The sequence below is a fragment of the Rhipicephalus microplus genome, chromosome 9 (genome assembly GCF_043290135.1).
Source record: "Rhipicephalus microplus isolate Deutch F79 chromosome 9, USDA_Rmic, whole genome shotgun sequence".
NCBI classification, from domain to species: domain Eukaryota; kingdom Metazoa; phylum Arthropoda; class Arachnida; order Ixodida; family Ixodidae; genus Rhipicephalus; species Rhipicephalus microplus.
This window is the reverse complement of record NC_134708.1, coordinates 17,063,615-17,082,395: the sequence shown is the minus strand read 5'-3', so window position 1 is coordinate 17,082,395 and position 18,781 is coordinate 17,063,615. Positions and strand designations below refer to the sequence as shown.

The 18,781-nt window shown below is 46.2% G+C and overlaps 2 protein-coding genes across 3 annotated transcripts in view; one reads left to right on the top strand and one right to left on the bottom strand.

Annotated features, from left to right (window-relative positions):
• The window catches only part of LOC119163528 (uncharacterized), a 19,966-nt gene extending 16,721 nt beyond the window's left edge, over positions 1–3,245 (top strand). For both annotated transcript variants that reach the window (XM_037415537.2, XM_037415538.2), the window contains one exon: positions 1,242–3,245. In XM_037415537.2, coding sequence (XP_037271434.2) covers positions 1,242–1,297 — 56 coding nt within the window. In that variant the 3' untranslated portion in view covers positions 1,298–3,245. The remainder of the gene's footprint in view (positions 1–1,241) is intronic.
• On the bottom strand, positions 1,920–18,781 carry IFT52 (intraflagellar transport 52). Its single transcript, XM_075873202.1, has 10 exons — positions 18,601–18,781; positions 18,409–18,496; positions 17,035–17,164; positions 16,576–16,711; positions 15,644–15,773; positions 13,975–14,061; positions 12,195–12,418; positions 11,157–11,244; positions 4,124–4,366; positions 1,920–3,395 (listed from the first exon to the last, which is right to left on the bottom strand). Exons 1-10 carry the CDS (start codon positions 18,714–18,716, stop codon positions 3,330–3,332), a joined length of 1,308 nt encoding a protein of 435 aa, XP_075729317.1. The 5' UTR covers positions 18,717–18,781; the 3' UTR covers positions 1,920–3,329.

The window sequence follows — 18,781 nt, the reverse complement described above, 5'->3', positions numbered from 1 at the left end:
GCGCACACACATTTGTGGCTGGTAAGCCTGGTCAGCTCATTAGTAGTGAATGTTTAGTTAAAACCATTTGAATTCTTTTTATCGTAAATAATTCCAATTGACGATGATGTTTGACCCTAGAAAGTTGTTTCAAAACTAACTTATTTTGTTCCAAAGCACCTTTCGGTCTGAAAATTCTCCAAAACTCCCGTTTTACTGCGCCAAAGCTGCTCCAAAACAGCATTATTCCTGTTCCCTGAGCTGCTCCAAAACACTTAAGTCCACTTCTGCCCCCGATAGGGCTTAAATGCACGTGAAGTTTCGAAAAAGATATCGTATAACAACTATGAAATTTCAAAATACTTGAATTTATAACCCTAAAGCAACAACAAAACAATATCCCAGTTCTGCAATATGCTATACTCAATAATACACCTATGGTGGACAAAAGTGTTGTGTGATATGCTGCTAATGTACCTATTGGTACTTCATGAGTATGGCTTCTCCACGTTTCTTACAACAGTTACGACAGTTGTAACATAACTGAGTTATGCTTATTTCTATTCCTAAGTTGAGGTGAGAGAATTGATAGTTCCGTTTTCAATGATCATTGTGCAATAGGGGTGGTTGAAATAAAAAGTTTGGTGGCCAATAAAAGGATTTCTTTTTTTTTCATTTCCATGCTTTTACACAGTATGAAAAGATTGTCTTGATCGCCCTGCTGTAATTGGTAATAATTATTTCTTAAGTGCTCGTTGCGTCACCTTGATGGAATCTCAGCTTGTTCTCGACCATCTTTCAAACTGATATGTGGTGATCTTGCCTAAGTCTAAATGAAATTATAGAAGTGCTGTCATTTCACAGAATTGAATAACTGAGATCATTACTAATTCGCCTGATACATCATGAACAGCACATGTGATGTGCACTGATATAAACTCAAGCTGTAAGATTTTGTTTTGGGATTAAATTTTACTTGATTGCTTTGTTGATTTTTCTGTATACATATGCAGAAATCACAGCCTTATGGATTTAACGTTTTTTTAATCAGCTGAGGACGTGAGAGAGTTTAAGAATGTGATGAAATTATAGGAGTTAGAAGGCTTTGCAGGCATAAGGCGAATGAGATAGCGTGAAATCTGGGCCGATTGGAGATTGTTGGAAGAGGCCTTCAATCAATCAGTCAGTCAAACAAAATTTGTAGTGACATAAATAGCATGGCGACGATTATGTGATTACATTCTGTCCGGATACTTATTCAGATGCCTGGACGGAGGCCAAACCCCAGAAGAAAAAGAAGAAGGCCCGCAAAGACTGAAAGTCGTGCCCTGCCTTTTCGCCTAGTCGCCCTGGAATCCAGGTGAAGCGACCGTCTGCTTTGACGGGACCAAACAGCTGCCACTGCGTTGATAAAGAAACGTCCCTGTGGGTCCCACTGCGCGTTCACTAGCTCCCGCAGCGAGACTGACGCAGCGGGCGTTGATGTCCCCGAGCCATCGTCCCTTTCGGCGTCTCTTGCAGCAAGTGACTCTTTCTTAACTCTGTGGCTCGTGCAGCGACGGGTGACGCGTCTCGAGCTGCCGTCGTCAGCGGTGTCACCACGGGGACGGCACAAGCCGGAAGTATGCAATGCGCTGCCACCACGCCCCTGCAGCCGCATCCTTTTATTCGCGGTATTCGCATTCTTTTTTTTTTCTTCTGCTGCGCGGTGTGGTGGTGGGCACAAGACGAGACTCGCCGTGTGGCCCCTCTTCCTCGTTTCCTCTGACATTGATTAATGCAAACTCGAATCCCGTCGTGCATGCGAGGGACTGAGAATTTGTACCTCTTGCCGTCACACTGGTGGAGAGATGCTCATTCTGCGTCGTCTGCAACGTCCTGTGAGCGTGTAAGGCATGGGAGGAAGGGGGGTGACTACTATGTCAATGTGTTTTCTAAACTTTTTTTTTTCTTGTTCTATAGAGCTTTTATTTACTCCGAGCAGGCCACTGTACATCCCTCAACGGTTGACAGCCTTTACCAGTCGTCGTCTTCAAAGGTCCCCGTGAGTGAATGGATCGCACCATTCGCAAAGGTCAACGCTGCTCAACGTTTTTTTGCTTCTTGCATGTCCCCTTTTTACTTTTTCATTCTCTCTCGCTTATTTTACACTCAGGCCACTTTCTTTTTGAGTATGGGGAGAGTAAGTTCTATAAATGCTATATTTCATATTATGGTTGGTTGGGTTGCATTAAGAGTTTTTACCTATGCTGTTGTTTATATGGGCACTGCCTTTTGCCACTCGTTTTTTTGCTCTGCCCTCTGTGAGAGCAGGGTTACGTGGCGGCTTCCATATTTTATGTGCCACACTTTATTCACAGACATGTGCATATTTTATTGTGCAGTCTCATATTTTTTCCTTTTGTCCGGGGAGTTCTTTCTAAACATATATACATACATAGTACTAGAGGAATGATAGAAGGAGCAATGATTTTTATGCATTCCTATTTGTTTTGTTCTTGCCGGTACGATTTGAGGCGAGAGCATTCTACGTGTACCTTGTCCAGGCCTTTTTAGAACACTTTGTCTTCCTTTCTTAGATCGTACCGCACTGACGTCCCTTTTGTCGTTGCATTGGGAGTGTTGTTTTGGGGTGCTCTGCAAGTTGTTAGGTAAGAGAGTTTATTCATACGAAAGCATGCTAGGTTTTTTCAAAATGGCCTTGTTACGTCAAAGCTATTGTGCAGCAGTCAAAAAGTGATCGAGAGCTTTTTTTTGTCTGCATTTGCTGAAAAGTGTTTGCTGCGAGACGGGTGCTTTTCAAAAAGCACAGGCGGGGAAATGTCGGCCGCAGCGTATCCACCCGCGTTACCATGGACGTTTCCTCGTTTCTGCCTGTGTACCGTTTACAGTATATACGCAGCAGGCACGTCTTTCAGCAAAATAGTGAGAGGGCGATACAACCACGCACACTTTTTCTTTTGTATGTTTATTTCTTTACACTATGAAATCTTATTCAGATACATCGCATGAGTTTTTTTGTCATTTTTTTCGTCTGTTTTCACGCTTCCGTACAAGTTTTGCAAGAAGTTGTGATAAATGCAGGGAACGAATGGCGTTTTTCAAAGTTGCTTCGCACTTTGCCCTGTTGTTGAAGAGCAACTTGTTATTATATAGTAATTATCGAACACAAAACTGTGTACATAAGGGCCAAATGTCCGTGAAAGGACAGTTCCCACTGTTGTCTGCTCTCTTTGTAATAAAAAGAAGAAACTTGACTCGGAAAATGGCATTGTCACTTGTTTCGTAGTGGATTTCACATCCATTGCCATTTGCTTGAACACATGTTTGAGGGGTGAGGCTGCCAGCCATCATAAGTTATCCTGGTCGGTTATGGCGTCTTGCTCTTCTAACGTCCCCGGCACTGGGTCTCCACACTGCATGGGACACAGTAAAGAGAACATGCGCAGATGTCAACAAGTTGCGATGTCTGCGTATGCAGTGATATGAGTTGTTGCGAGTGTGTTACGCAGCCTAGCTTTAGCTGCCAGAGGAATGTAACCGCTGGCGTATATCTTTTTTCCCCCAAGGCTTGTCCATGTCTTTGTTGCCTTTCGGTACTTTATGTTAGATTTGGCATCATGGTGTAAGATCTTATTTGTCTCGATGGCCTCCAGTCGCACAATTCACATGGTATGCAAGAACTGCTGAACTAAACTTCAGGCGCATGACTGTCTGTTGGTAAAGTACTGCAAATATTTTCTCGTATTACTGCAATGACTAAATCTGCGCAAGCCACAGGTGTGGTGTTTAATGTTTGAAATGTAATGCTATCGGAATGGCCCAAAATCCAGCAAGCCCGGTAGTTAAAGCAGCACTTATACTTTTTATCTAAAGTATTTGGCAATATTGGTCCCAATTCTTTGAGTGCACAAGAAATTGTGAAATTGAGTGAATTCAAAATTTATGCCAAATAGAGCAGTGCTGCAAGTGCCCATATATCTCGTCAGTGATAACTTTTGCAAGAATTCACAAGATATTCCGGCTGTTTTACCAAACGAGGTCATGCACAGCTGTGGGCGTGGCTTGCAGTAGAATAAACTCGAATGTGCACATTGCAGCACTGCTATGTCCGCTATGTTAAGAATTCCCTCGGAGCACCTGCCTGATTTAGCTTTCGAAACTCGACGAGGCGCGTGAGCACGTGCTCCACGATCTGCTTCGGGTTGCCCACGGCACTGCCGATGCCCAGCACTTGTCCGCACTGCAGCAAGAAATAGTGCAGGTCCTCATCCGTGCACTTGTTCGCTAGCTGGGCGAGGCGGCGGCTCTCCGAGCTCAGCTCTTCATCCAGATCAAACAACTCGAGGGGTGGCCCACTGGGTTCTCTGAAGCATGGTGGGAAGACCTGCAGAAGTTCGAAGCAACTTGTAGTACAAGAAACCCAGACACAACGAAAGACTAGGGACGACGCATGAGTGCTAGTATGTCGTCTCTTGTCTCTTTTTGTGAGCCCCGCCGCGGTCGTCTAGTGGCTAAGGTGCACGCGACCCGAGTGAAGCTTGGCTTTGTGGGAAGCAACAAAGCATTGTCACCATTGCAACTTCTCTGTTATGATTGCGGGCAAATGTGAGAATCACGCGCACACGTGCCTCATTCAGAGTTGTAGCTTTTCTCTGCGGCATGATCTTAATATTTATTGCGCGAAACTTATACGATGGTCACACGTCGCACATTCGCCCCGCCGCGGTGGTCTAGTGGCTAAGGTACTCGGCTGCTGAGCCGCAGGTCGTGAGATCGAATCCCAGCTGCGGCGGCTGCATTTCCGATGGAGGCGGAAGTGTTGTAGGCTCGTGTGCTCAGATTTGGGTGCACGTTAAAAAACCCCAGGTGGTCAAAATTTCCGGAGCCTTTCACTACGGCGTTTCTCATAATCATATGTTGGTTTTGGGACGTTAAACCCCACATATCAATCAATCATGTCTCCATTTGTGCGTGTGTTGCCTCCCTTACAAATCGTTTCTCATGTACGACCAACAGGTCTAAATATCCACAATTCTACAGAAGTTTGTTAGCAATGAGAGAGCATTGTACTCTGGCATACAAGAAAGACACTGTTAAAACTTGCAGTGTCCCTTGTGCATTCATCTGGTGTAGTTATTTTACTGTAGACTTTACAGATGCATCTAACATTCAGTAATTAATGTTCACTAATGTACTTGCTTTATCATAATGAGCTTTCATACTAATTAATTTGCTTTATTATCATATACATATATGCGCAGTCATGCTTTTCCCTCGTCTCTGTATGGATTTAGCCTTGCGAGAGATAACGTGATATTTTTTGCTTCACATCTCTCCCGTCTTTTTCATTTAAGGTGGCTTTTGCATGAGACATATACGGCTTTTGCTTTAACAAAACTTTTGTTTAGGCAAGTGTGAACTCCAGAATCGGTGCTTTGGTCTGGTGTAAGATTTGCAATGGTCATTGTTGAACCGTGCTGTGATATGTCACTTAGCATGCATAGAAACAAAGAAAGGTTGGGATCTGTTGCAGTACAGTCGAAACTCAATATAATGAACATTGATATAATGAATTATTGGGTGTGTAATGATGATTGTAGTGGGTCATGCAAATCTCGGCACACACATTGTCAGTGACGCTCGCACGAGACGCTCGGCCCGGACTGTTGCTGATTTTAATAGCTAGGCCTACGCTCCTACCTGGTCTGGGATAACAGTTTTGACTGTCTCCGTTCTATATTATAATTGGTGGAGTTTGCTGGGTCTCCTTGCAATCCTGGAGTTGCGAAGCCGGACTCTACCTGCTGTCATGACCACTGCATCTGCCACAAGCCCTCCTTCTATGGCTTCCCAGGCCATCGTGTGCTCCGGCGCGGTCCGTCAGCGGGATCCTCCCATATTCAGCGGCACTGACGATCACGACGTCGACGACTGGCTGGCTACTTACGAACTCGTGAGTGTCTTGAACAAATGGGACGAAGGCACGAGACGGGCCACTGTCGGCATTTACCTCAGTGGCATTGCCCACTTATGGCTTCGGAACCATGAGACCGACGTTCCCACCTGGACAGCATTCAAAGCAAAGTTCAGCGAAGTCTTTGGTCGTCCTTCTGTCCGCAAACTTCGTGCGGAGCAGCGCCTTCAGTCGAGATCTCAACTTCCTGGTGAGAACTTTACAAGTTACATAGAAGACGTCATTGACTTGTGCAAGCGCGTTGATGTGAACATGACAGAGGTGGACCGCATCAAGCATATTTTTAAGGGTATTGACGAGGACGCTTTCCAGATGCTCATTTCAAAAAGCCCTGCTACTGTCGCCCAAGTTACCGAGCTCTGCCAAAGCTATGATGAGCTCCGCCGGCAACGTCTCGTCACCCGCCGTGCTGTCCCACATCAGGAATCGATGTCCGGCTTAACTCCCTCGCAAGACCCCGTCCTCCTCTCGCAGATCAAAGATTTCGTGCGCGAAGAAGTCGCCCGCCAACTCTCGCTCATCTCTGGCCTACCGGAGCGCAGTGCACCACTTATCCCTACTCTACGGACTATTATACGAGATAAAGTGTCTGAGGTCCTTCCTCCGCAGCTGGTGCCACCAGTCAATGCACCATTGACGTACGCCGAAGCAGCAGCACGACCACGACCACAGACGTTCCAAGCGCCACCTCCACAGCCTGCTCCTGTTTATGCCGCCCAGCCGCCACGACCTCCACTTCGCCGAGTCCCTAATCCATGGCGCACTGCCGATAACCGACCGATCTGCTTTTCGTGTGGTCTACCTGGGCACGTCGCACGTCTGTGCTGCCGCCGCCCACTCCACTCACGTGAAAACCTACGTCCATACGAGAACGATTACACGTACACTCAATACACCCCAGACCCCGAATTGTACGCTCCTCGTCCAAGCCACCGACCAGCTCCTGATCGCCGATCTCCTTCTCCACGTCGACGCTCGCCCTCCCCGATGCGCCGACGCCCCCCTACAATCGACGCGGAAAACTAAATGACGCAGTTCCCGAGGCAAGAACTGCGTCTTCGTCGCAAAGCACAAGCCCTCTTCGTTCGCCGCCGAATGTAATTAATGCCGTTCTTGAAGGTGTACCCGTACTTGCCCTTATTGATACTGGTGCTGCAATTTCTGTCATCGCCGAAAAAGTTTGCCGTTCAATTCGAAAAGTGACAACGCCTTACTTGGGTTCATGTCTTCATACTGCCACTGCACAGCCTGTGCAGCCTGTGGCGGCGTGTACTGCCAGACTTGTAATTCAAGGAGTGCCCTACACAGTCCAGTTCGTAGTACTCCCGCACTGTTCTCATGACATCATTTTAGGTTGGGATTTTCTCTCCCATCACCAAGCCGTCATTGATTGCGCCCGTGCCGAAGTCGCCTTTTGTCCCCTTGGTGATGCGCTACCAGTGCACGATCGCCCTTCCGACGCGAAGTTGGTCATTAGTGACGACACCCAAATCCCTCCACGCGCTACTGTCTTCGCACCTGTGTCGTGTTCCACCGTCGTCGACGCTACCGCATTCTTCACGCCTTCCGCTGCTTTCGTTCATCGCCACCTATCACCGCTCCCAACCGCTCTCGTTACTCTTCAAGGTGGTGCTACCAACGTGCCTGTGAAGAATCCGTTCCCATTCACGATTACGCTACTTCGAGGCGAATGTATTGGTTCGATAGAATCATTCGAAACCATCGCTACACTTGACGTTCCTGATGAATCATCGGAAGTCAGCGCCCTCTCCTGTAGTTCCGTGAATGACCCTTCCACCACCGACATTTTCAACCGTGTCATCGACGAAGGCCTAAACCCACAACAGAGGTGTGAGCTTTTGAGCCTCCTTAACAAGTTCCGACCATCTTTTGACAGTCACAGCGCTACTTTAGGTCGCACATCTACCGTATGCCACCAGATCGACACAGGTAATCACCCACCACTACGGCAGCGACCATACCGTGTTTCGCCAACTGAACGCCGTATCATCGATGAACAAGTAGGTGACATGCTAAAGCGAGGCGTCGTTCAACTGTCAAACAGTCCTTGGGCGTCGCCGGTTGTTTTAGTTAAAAAGAAGGATGGCAAGATACGCTTTTGTGTAGATTATCGTCGCCTAAACAAAATAACACGAAAGGATGTTTATCCTTTGCCTCGAATAGATGACGCCCTCGACTCTTTACAAGGCGCAGAGTTCTTTTCCTCCCTTGATCTACGCTCTGGGTACTGGCAAGTGCCTATGAATCCGAATGATAGGCCAAAAACTGCATTTGTTACACCAGACGGCTTATACGAATTTAACGTGATGCCATTCGGGCTATGCAATGCGCCGGCAACATTTGAGCGCATGATGGACACTATCCTACGAGGCCTCAAATGGAACACGTGTTTGTGCTACTTAGACGATGTAGTGGTATTCTCACCCGATTTTCCCACGCACCTTCGTCGCTTGGAACAGGTTCTACGCTGCCTCTCTGCAGCCGGCCTGCAACTCAACTTGAAGAAGTGTCACTTTGGAGCGCGCAAGCTGACCATTCTCGGACACGTCGTGTCGAACAATGGCGTTCTTCCTGACCCCGCTAAGCTACGTGCTGTTCGCGAGTTCCCGAAGCCCGCGTCTCTCAAGCAGCTGCGTAGTTTCATTGGGCTTTGCTCATACTTCCGCCGCTTCGTCCGGGATTTCGCCTCCATCATGGCGCCTCTGACAGACCTACTTCAGGGAGACCGCAATCTATCTGCGTGGTCTCCAGCTTGCGACAGTGCCTTTGCGAAGCTCCGTGAACTGCTTACAACACCACCCATACTGCGTCATTTCGATTCAAGCGCTCCCACAGAAATCCACACAGATGCTAGCGGTGTCGGTCTTGGCGCTGTACTCGCACAACGAAAGCCTGGTTACCAAGAATATGTTGTTGCGTACGCGAGCCGCACTCTTACAAGAACAGAAGCAAATTATTCGGTAACTGAGAAAGAATGCCTAGCGATTATCTGGGCCATTACAAAATTTCGGCCTTATCTGTACGGCCGCCCTTTCGATGTTGTTACCGACCACCACGCGCTCTGCTGGTTATCCTCCCTCAAAGATCCCTCAGGACGCTTGGCACGATGGGCTTTACGGCTCCAAGAGTACGACATCCGCGTCATTTATCGCTCAGGCCAGAAGCACGCCGATGCCGACGCTCTTTCGCGTTCGCCTGTTTCTACTGATATTGCGAGTGTCTCCATCCAAGACAACTTCCTTCCACTATCAGGACCCATCAACATGGCTGCGGAGCAGCGCAAAGATTCGTGGATTGCATCTCTGATGGATTACCTATCTGAAACACTCGCCCACCCGCCATCTCGAGCGCTACACCGACAAGCCTCTCACTTCGCGATCCATGATGGAATACTTTATCGCCGCAACTACCACCCTGACGGTCGCAAATGGCTACTCGTCATACCCAGGCATCTCCGCGCCAGCATATGTGCTGCTTTCCATGCCGATCCGCAGTGTGCGCATGCCGGTTTGTTTAAAACCTACGCCAGACTACGTTTTCGGTTTTATTGGCGCGGCATGTACACATTCGTTCAAAAGTACATTCGATCTTGCACAGAGTGCCAACGCCGCAAGCACGATCCTAGCCGTCCTACTGCACCAATGCAGCCGTTACCGTGCCCAGTGCGACCATTCGACCGGGTTGGAATAGACCTTTATGGTCCTCTACCATATACATCAGCTGGGAATCGCTGGATTATTGTAGCGATCGACCATCTCACGAGATATGCAGAAACGGCCGCTCTACCAGCCGCAACGGCACGTGACGTTGCGTCTTTCCTGCTGCAACGTTTTGTTCTGCGTCATGGCGCTCCACGTGAACTTTTGAGCGACCGAGGCCGCGTCTTTCTCGCGGATGTTATTCGAGAACTTCTTGCAGAATGCCATGTAATTCACCGCTGTACTACCGCATATCGCCCACAAACAAATGGCTTGACCGAGCGTTTCAACCGTACTCTTGGCGACATGCTTTCAATGTATGTCGCCTCCGACCACACCAACTGGGATCTTATCCTTCCTTACGTAACGTACGCTTACAACACGGCACCTCAAGCGACGACAGGCTTTTCTCCATTCTTTTTACTTTATGGTCGAGAACCATCATCTCCAATTGACACCATTCTCCCCTACCGACCCGACTCATCCGAAGGCACACCACTTTCCGAAGCCGCGCGGTATGCGGAAGAATGTCGGCAATTAGCTCGCACCCTTACAACACAAGAACAAGGGCTACAGAAATTTCGTCACGACGGTGGACGGTCTAACTACCAATTTTCGCCCAACTCTCTTGTTTGGCTGTGGGTGCCCCCCAGTGCTGCTCCTGGTACCTCTACAAAGTTTGTCAGCCGGTACCATGGACCTTATCGCGTCATAGAACAAACTTCCGCTGTTAACTACCTCATCGAACCCCTCACGGCCACTGTGGACCTGCGTCGCCGAGGCCGCGAAATCGTACATGTGAATCGCCTCAAACCATACCACGAACCACTTGTCCTCACGACACCTTAGAACACTTACTTGGCACCATCTTCAGCGAGGGGGAAATATGTAATGATGATTGTAGTGGGTCATGCAAATCTCGGCACACACATTGTCAGTGACGCTCGCACGAGACGCTCGGCCCGGACTGTTGCTGATTTTAATAGCTAGGCCTACGCTCCTACCTGGTCTGGGATAACAGTTTTGACTGTCTCCGTTCTATATTATAGGTGCAACAAACTAGATTTTAAATGTCTTCAAAGCATATTGGTGTTCGAAGGTTTTGGGTATCATGTGTTGATGACTGCGTGTGCGAAGTGCCAAGTATTGACTGTGAAACTGCTGTGCAGATTGTTAACAGAAGCCTGTGCACACTTTTTCTTCAAGTCCTGCTTGCTTCTGGCAACTCAGTCTATGTTTACTGACATCTTTGCGTACTACAATGCATTATCACCCTTGAAAACATGTGGCTAAGACGGTAGATCACCCAGTGTGGATTGCTTGAAACCACTGCGGGAAGTGTGTCAGACCGTGAAACATAAAATGGTTTGGGCTTGTGATGTGCGCATGACCCTAATGTGGGAAACACTAGGAAGGTCATGGCGGTGGCTGCTGAGAACTTGGAAATTTCAGCTTTTCGAATACAATGACTGGCAACTTACCGCAGGTTGTAGTGGTGGCAGCGGGCATTCGAACTGTGGACTTATAAGTCGCAGTGGCTCGTGCGGTACACCGAGCTCTTCATAGGCGCTAGGAAGAGGGCAGGAAACTTCCAAATGAATGCATGCACAGCACTAGGTACTTACAAAATTTTTGCTTTATAATGCGAACTCTTGCTGTACATACAATTATTCGCTCGAATACAAGTAATCAATTTGATGTGGATGTCAAAAAAGATAATGCAGACACGGACATAGTAGCACTCTTGTCCTAAATCACTGCTCTTGTATTTCTGCAAGCCCTGCCCATTGTCCTGAACTTGAGCATGGCATTCATTCAAAAAGCTGTGCTACAGAGACTCTATTGCGGTGGATAGAAAGGAACAAATTGTAGTTAGTTTTGCGTGGACACCAGTATAGAATATCTTAACCTTATAAAAATGGGACATTAAGGCCATATATGTAGTTAAGCTGACCATTTCGAAGCGACACTAAAGAGAAAAAAAAAACGAGTTCTCATATCGGTAAATTACCCTATTCTAATGCCAAAAAAGCACCGCTCCTGCTGCGAGAAGGTTGTGCAAGCATAAAGAAAAACAAAAAAAGAAATGGCAGAGGGCAACACTACAATAAGGTCACTTTCACCCATCACATGTCTTGGAGCTGTCTGCTTGGGCCTGAATAATTCTTTACAGTAAATATGAAAGCGTTATGCTCAAAGGGAGGCACAGATTTAAATAGCTAGCTTGACATAGTTGTGCTGAGCCAACCATGCAGCCAGAATATGGATAAGACAGATCCACAACATCACGAGGACATTCAAGTCATGCTTTTCCTGTTCTGATAATGAACATGTAATGGTGAGGTCAACACTAGAGTTCCTCCAAGGATAGCTTATCAGTTGAACCTGATTCAGGTTTTCACTTTAGTCCCTTTGCTCCTCAGTGGCTTCAGCTTGAACGTTGTGTCGAGTGAATCATCGTTACATAAACTTGGCGGCTAGCCAGCTGCCGTTTACAGATCGTTAGACTATTGCCTCACTTGAGAACCGCTGGGAGCATTGAGTTGTCCAGGATGTACAGCTCTTTTTGAAACAGCTCCATGTGGTCGTTGGGCAGCTCCTCTCCCTCTTGCAGGCAGCAGAAGGGGGCATCGGCAATCGTGGCCATCGATGGAACGGGGTTGTAGTCAAACACCTCGGGATCTCCAGCATCGATCGCATTCAGCTGCACCTGGTCGCTGGTCAGGAAGTGAAACAACACGTCCTGCATTGTTGAGAGAGAGGTCACACTCAAGCTTGAGAAACCTTGTCGAGCGTTTTGGATACAGTGTGACATTCAGATTCAGGTGCTTTATTAACGCGATTGTGTGAAAGTGCCTACTACCGGGTTTGGTGACATTGTCATTGGTAGTAAAGAAAAAAGCGGCATTGTCTGCGAGCAAAAATTCGAAAAAGATGCAAATAATGAATAAGTAAAAACATTTTTGTTCCAGTGGGGATTGAACATGGGACTCCTGCATGGCAAGCAAATGTTCTACCACAAAGCCACGTCACTGCTTGAAGCTATTTGGGCAAAAAAAACCTATGTGAATTTCATAATAGTGCAAGGAGTCTCCTTAACACATGTAATATTGCGTGTGAGAGGTGTAAAATTACACGGGGCATCAATATGGGATTTGCACGATGAGTGGTTGGTTTAAAGGAGGCCCACTCATTACAAAGTGCACGGGCATAACTAATCATTAACAGCATCAACAGTGCGCAGGTGTGCACGATGTCTGAAGTATGTTTGGTAAGAAAGGTACTACACCTATTTGCTAAAGAAAAAATTATGCCATAGTAGGCACTTTGCAACACTACTCGCAGTACGCATTCTAGGATAGTCTAAAACAGCCAATGTTACACACACGGACATTTCTTTCCTTGTGGCATAGTGTTCACTGAGAACCGAAGCCAGGCTAGCAACAGAGAAGGTTATGTGAATGAGACCCAATGACACTATCGCGTTCCACTCTTGAAGGCGGAAGTTGGAGAGTCCTCCAAGTTTTGTTGTTCTTGTTTCTCAAATTTCACCATGAGAGGTACAGAAGCTAAGGGTACAACAATACCTCACAGAGGCCTCTGTGCCTGTTTCACAAAGGTACAACAGTTCATTTCTTGGAGTCTGCTGCATGCAGCAAGTTTTCATGGATAACTGCACAAGAACAAAACAAAACAAAAAACATTCACAAGGCCCTTACAGAAATTTTAATGTTACTTACAAACAATTATTCTAATGCAGAAGACCTTCCTCTACGAAGTATTATAGATAAGTTATCAACATAAATTACATCAATTTGACAACATGATGTACAATGCAATAGACACGAAATGACTTTTCATGGAAAATATCAGTGGAGAAAAAAAAGAAAAGCATGAACTACAAGGTAAATGCACAGTCGAATCATTCATTACAAATGAATTTACAGTTACAGTACAATGAAGTAATACATTTTTTTAGTCTCTGTATCATAAAAATAGAAAAAAGATTAAACATGCATGAAGGACACATCGTAGGTCAAATTCACGATTTTGTTTGATTGGAACCAAGTGTCTTTGACAAGCCAATTTTTCTTTGCAAGTGTAGTATATTTGTCGTCACCGCAGCCAAGTTGGGACACTTTATGGAGCATAATTTTGAAGACTCTATTTTCATTGTTGCTGCCTTCATGTATACATGCACACCAGTGTTCTTGTCAGCCCAAGAGCTCAGCTCGTTAACGGCACTGGTGGCAATGTTAACACAAAGTGACGACGTTGAAGAAACGCCAGCCAACACACCTTGATCTTGCTGTTGTCTTCCTTGTCCAAGTAGTGGTCCGAGAGGAAATGGCATGAGCCAAGAACCACTATTCTTCCAGACACACCCTGCAGCCAGATTTCAACATTTCTTTTTCACACACGCGACCCGCAAAATTGAACTCTTTCTATTTTTCAGTCTTTTCTTTTTGTCAGTGAATTCTAAACCCTGGCCTAGGCACGAAATATCGAGCTCCAGAGAATCTGCTTTATGGTAGTAGAATAGCATACACTACTGACTATATCCACTATCAACTGCACATCACACTTATATCATTGGCTACAATTTCACTTTGAAGGAAAGAAGTGTACAATTATGGGATTGTTTTCTTTGTTAGACACAATATTAATGAAATCTAACAGACAATCATGCCAAGCAGAGTATAGGGGATGTTATACGAGGTAATTGCCGTGAAAATGTGAAGAAAGAAAAGTGGATGAAAAGATAACTTTCCATGAACAGGGAATAGTTTGCATCACTGAGAAGGGTCGTTCCTTCATTAGCTGTCTACCCTATTTCGTACATGTAAGGCAAGGAAGCAGAGATTGTTTATTTAATGTGGTGCAGGTCATACAGAGTCTAGAAGGTGCAGAAATCGTCACTATGTACAGAACTCGCTCAAATGCAAAACAAATTCCAGGCATTCTGCCATATTATGCGCTCTGGACTGTTGCAGAGCGATGAAAAACCCCGCTCAAAAAAGCCTCGAAAATTGTCAGCTTGTGCTTTTTACGGGCGCACAGACAGTCGATTCAGGAGGGGGCTTTCTTCCCCCTGTAGGCTGCCGAGTGCAATGAGAGACAGCTCACTTGCAACAAAAAGCATGCACGTGCAACTGATTCCATTACTAAGCGCTGTACGTCCAATTCACAGGATGAAGGAAAGCCAACGTAACAGAGGAGAAAAGTAGTAATGCAAGAAAAGAATCAATGCCTAAATCAACCCACTTCTCTTGTCGGCATTTGTTATGCTTCTCCATTTTTATTTTACAACATATGCTGCACATGAAAATGTGATGAATTTGTAGCTGGTGCTATCGACGGCTTATTTTCACATCTATCTCTATAGTGCAGTTCAAATGTCTCAATAACATCTCTTTCTACCTTGCTTACAACAATGTTTACAAATGACCTCATCTAAGCACCCTGTGCATTGTTATGCCTTTAAGCAGCACTTTATGCCTTAAGCAACATCAGCTGGCTTTTGTTGCCTCGTTGGAATGATCACTGAAGAACAGTGCTGAAAATTTCAGCATGCCTGCTTCATCTGCATGTCGGAACTCTACACCATCCTACGTTCCTTCTTCTCAAGAAATTTATGTCGCCAACTGAGATCAGCTTAGTTAACCCTTGCTCTACTTCTATTCGTCGCTCTAGTTACTATGTTTTACATTTACATCTATAAAGCAACTCTATGTTTTAAGAAGTGTGGCAGCTTGTGCTAGTTGGTATGGCATGACGATAGTTATAGCGCGAGAACAGAACGACAACACAGAGACAAGAAGGACACGAGGACACTCGTGTCCTCCTTGTCTCTGTGTTGTCGTTCTGTTCTCGCGTGTCCTTCGTGTCCTTCTTGTCTATGTGTTGTCGTTCTGTTCTCGCGCTATAACTATTGCTATGTTCTAAGCCTGCAAATTGATAAACCTACCTTCTGGCCAACGTACAGTGCGCAGACTGGACGTGCCACAGGAAAACAGCAGCCCCCCGTTGACAAGACGGCTACTGCAGGCTTAGCAACATTTAGTGTTGCACCAAAAGGGTAGACAAATGTCAGTCCTCTGCAGGAACAACATTCAGGCGTGGAACTTGGCATGAGGATGTCGTGAAGTCGGATTGATACAGAAGAGAAGGAAATATTCGGTTCACTGCTGAAACTGCATATGCAGCACGCAGGACCAATTGTGAATGAAATATGCCAAACGGCCTGGCAAACATGTCAGCATGAAGTCTTCCAGATAAACCCAAAGAAGCTGAAGGCAGTCATCTCGGCCACTCATCCGTGTACTGGTGTATACCCTCACTGGTGATGCTGTTCTAAGCAGGCACTAAGAACAACAAATGTGTGAGCTAGTCAGCGCATGTAGCCCCCCATAAAATGATTATTTACTCCATATGAGAATCTACCCAATGCACGAAGGACCATATTAGCGACCTTTCTTCGAATGGAGCTAGCAGAACTTTGACGATTTTTCAAACAAGATGGATTAACACTTTCAGAAGTCTCCTCCTTGAAACTCTGGATTTGGCGACAGTCTTTTTTTTTAATGACTTCTACATACATTATTCACCATTGACATGCTTATGACTATGTGAACACTACTCAATAATTGAAACGGGCAAAGTTATGCACATATTTTTGTTTGCGCCATCTTCAGTTGTGGTCATATTGGCATAATTACGACTCGAACGCATAGATCAGAGCCAATTTTAGAGACCCGATTTGTCGCAACATGACATGGTTATACCGAGTGATTGCACATACCAATGGTTATACTAAACATTTTGACGACGAGCTTCAGTCTGTGAGTACTGTACATAACAAACAATAGCTAAATGGTGTAAGGTTTGTGATACCCTCACCGGCTGTCACCAGTTGAGGAGGGGTCAAGTGCAGTCTCCTCCAGAGCCCTGTTCACAGCTCTGTTGAGGATTCCGTCCGAGATCAACGCTTCTTTTGGGTGTGGATACTTGTGGTAGACTGTCCTCACGACAGCATCTGTTGAACCGAGTACAACGCCTTCAGTTTTCTTTCTTCACGACATGCTTGTCGACACTGCTACGTCATATCAAAATCTGCAAGATGAAAGCATCCTACACGACAAATTAGAAGGTAAAGGTAGCCAGCAGCTCAAGCTAACTTAAAAACATGAGTGCTTTTAGTGGCAGTTCTTCTCTAAAATAAAAACGAGGAGGTCCGTCTTGTGCCAGTGAAACATTATCATTAGCTTGCAGCTGGTAATTCAAATTTTACAAATGTTCTTTAGAACGCAGACATCATGAGCTGCGGTATCTCATTTTATTATTGAATAGTGTGCTTACCGCTATTGACAACGATGCCATATTCTTCGAGCAGAAAATTTATGTTGGTCTGGAAGCGGCGTTCCCCGCCTTCTCCTACCAAGACCAGCAACCTGCCGCCTTGAGTCACGAAATCTCGCAACGCTGAAAACTACACAGGCATAAAGGTTAGAATTTTATTTAGTTTATCTCTATTAGCATGTACACTCAGTGAAAAAATATGGGCTTATTGGCAAATACAAACTTCTTGTCTGTTAACGCATATATGACAGCACTTACGACTCAATGAATGATTCCCAAGTAGATCTAGTAGACAATTACGGAACTTTTTGATTTCAAGTGTTCAGTAAGTTAGTTTGATGGGTCACTGAGTGCATGTCTTGTTCATACCCAAAAAAAAACCCTGGCTACATCTCTGATGTCAGTGCACGTTAAAAAACATCAGATGACTAAATTTTCGGAGCCATCCGCTACGGCACCCGTCCTAATCATGTCATGGTTTTGGACGTGAAGCCTCACACACTATTATGTTTATGAAACTATATACGAGTTCTGAAAAATGGCTGCCGGCGCATCTCGTGAACCGGCGAGAGACTGCACGCTTACAGTGGGGTTGTTAAAGCTATAGCTTTAACACCTTTAACAAGTATGCATAGAGTTGTTAAAGCTATAGCTTTAACAACTCTATGCATACTTGTGCTTATAAGCACAAGTATGCATGCAGAAAGGGTGGTAAAGGTGAGAGAGGGTATAGCATGGTACAGCGGCGGCAAGTGGAGGAGGGAGGCGAGTTGAAGGCAGGGGCGGATCCAGCCACCCATTTTAGGGGAGGGGGACGGTCGCTAGAATGAACACCGGAAAAGGGGACGTGAGGTCATTATTTTTTTGTTGTTGTTTTACAAGCACAAAAGCCCTCTCACAGTGGTCCCACTCATTTGTACTAAGTGGTGATATAGCAGGTGGACGGCAACCACTGAAGAGAGAGGGAGGGGGTACTGACAGGCTTCTGTGGTCGGGGGGGGGGGGCGATCGCCCCTACCCCCCCCCCCCTCTTGTGTCGCCAGAGCCGTACCCAGATATTATTTTCGGGAAGGGCACCCCCTTAAAATGGTCATTTTTCGCTCTTATATGCCATGGTGAAAAATATTTTGAGGGGGGGGAAGGGGGGGCACGGGCCCAGTGTGCTACCCCGCGGCTTGATAAGTTTGATGACGTCCTAGCTTTGCACTCCATGGCTGAGGCATCCCTCAACTCCTACGTTTACGTTGTCAAACTAGTTAAAGCCGTGCAGTTTTATTTAGCAGCTTTTCGAAACGGTTCATGACCAGTTTTCGCCGACACAGAAGCGCTACTGAGCTTGCGTGCTCGGGCCATGTCCAAACGTGTGACACTTACCTCCGTCTCTGTAAATTTTTGTCGCGGACCGCCAAACACCAGGACATCGGCACCGGACAACACATCGGGCGTGATCTGCGTATTTCCGCTGGTGTGGCAAGTTTTGTGTCGCTTTGGTTAGGATCTACGAGCTTCAGAGGATCTACATGCTGCAACGTAATGCGCATAGGTATTGAGCTACTTCTTCCTCACCTGTGGACTTGCCACATGCTCTTGAGTCGCCTCTGCAGCACCTTGTAGCCATCGCTGACGCCGAACAGCTCGTGCTTAGACGAGTCGAACAGTATCGTGAAAACTTTGTCGCCCATCGATTGCTAGTGCACATACTCCGAGCGCTCCAGCATTGCGAGCTTTGTTTACACGCCGCGGCCGT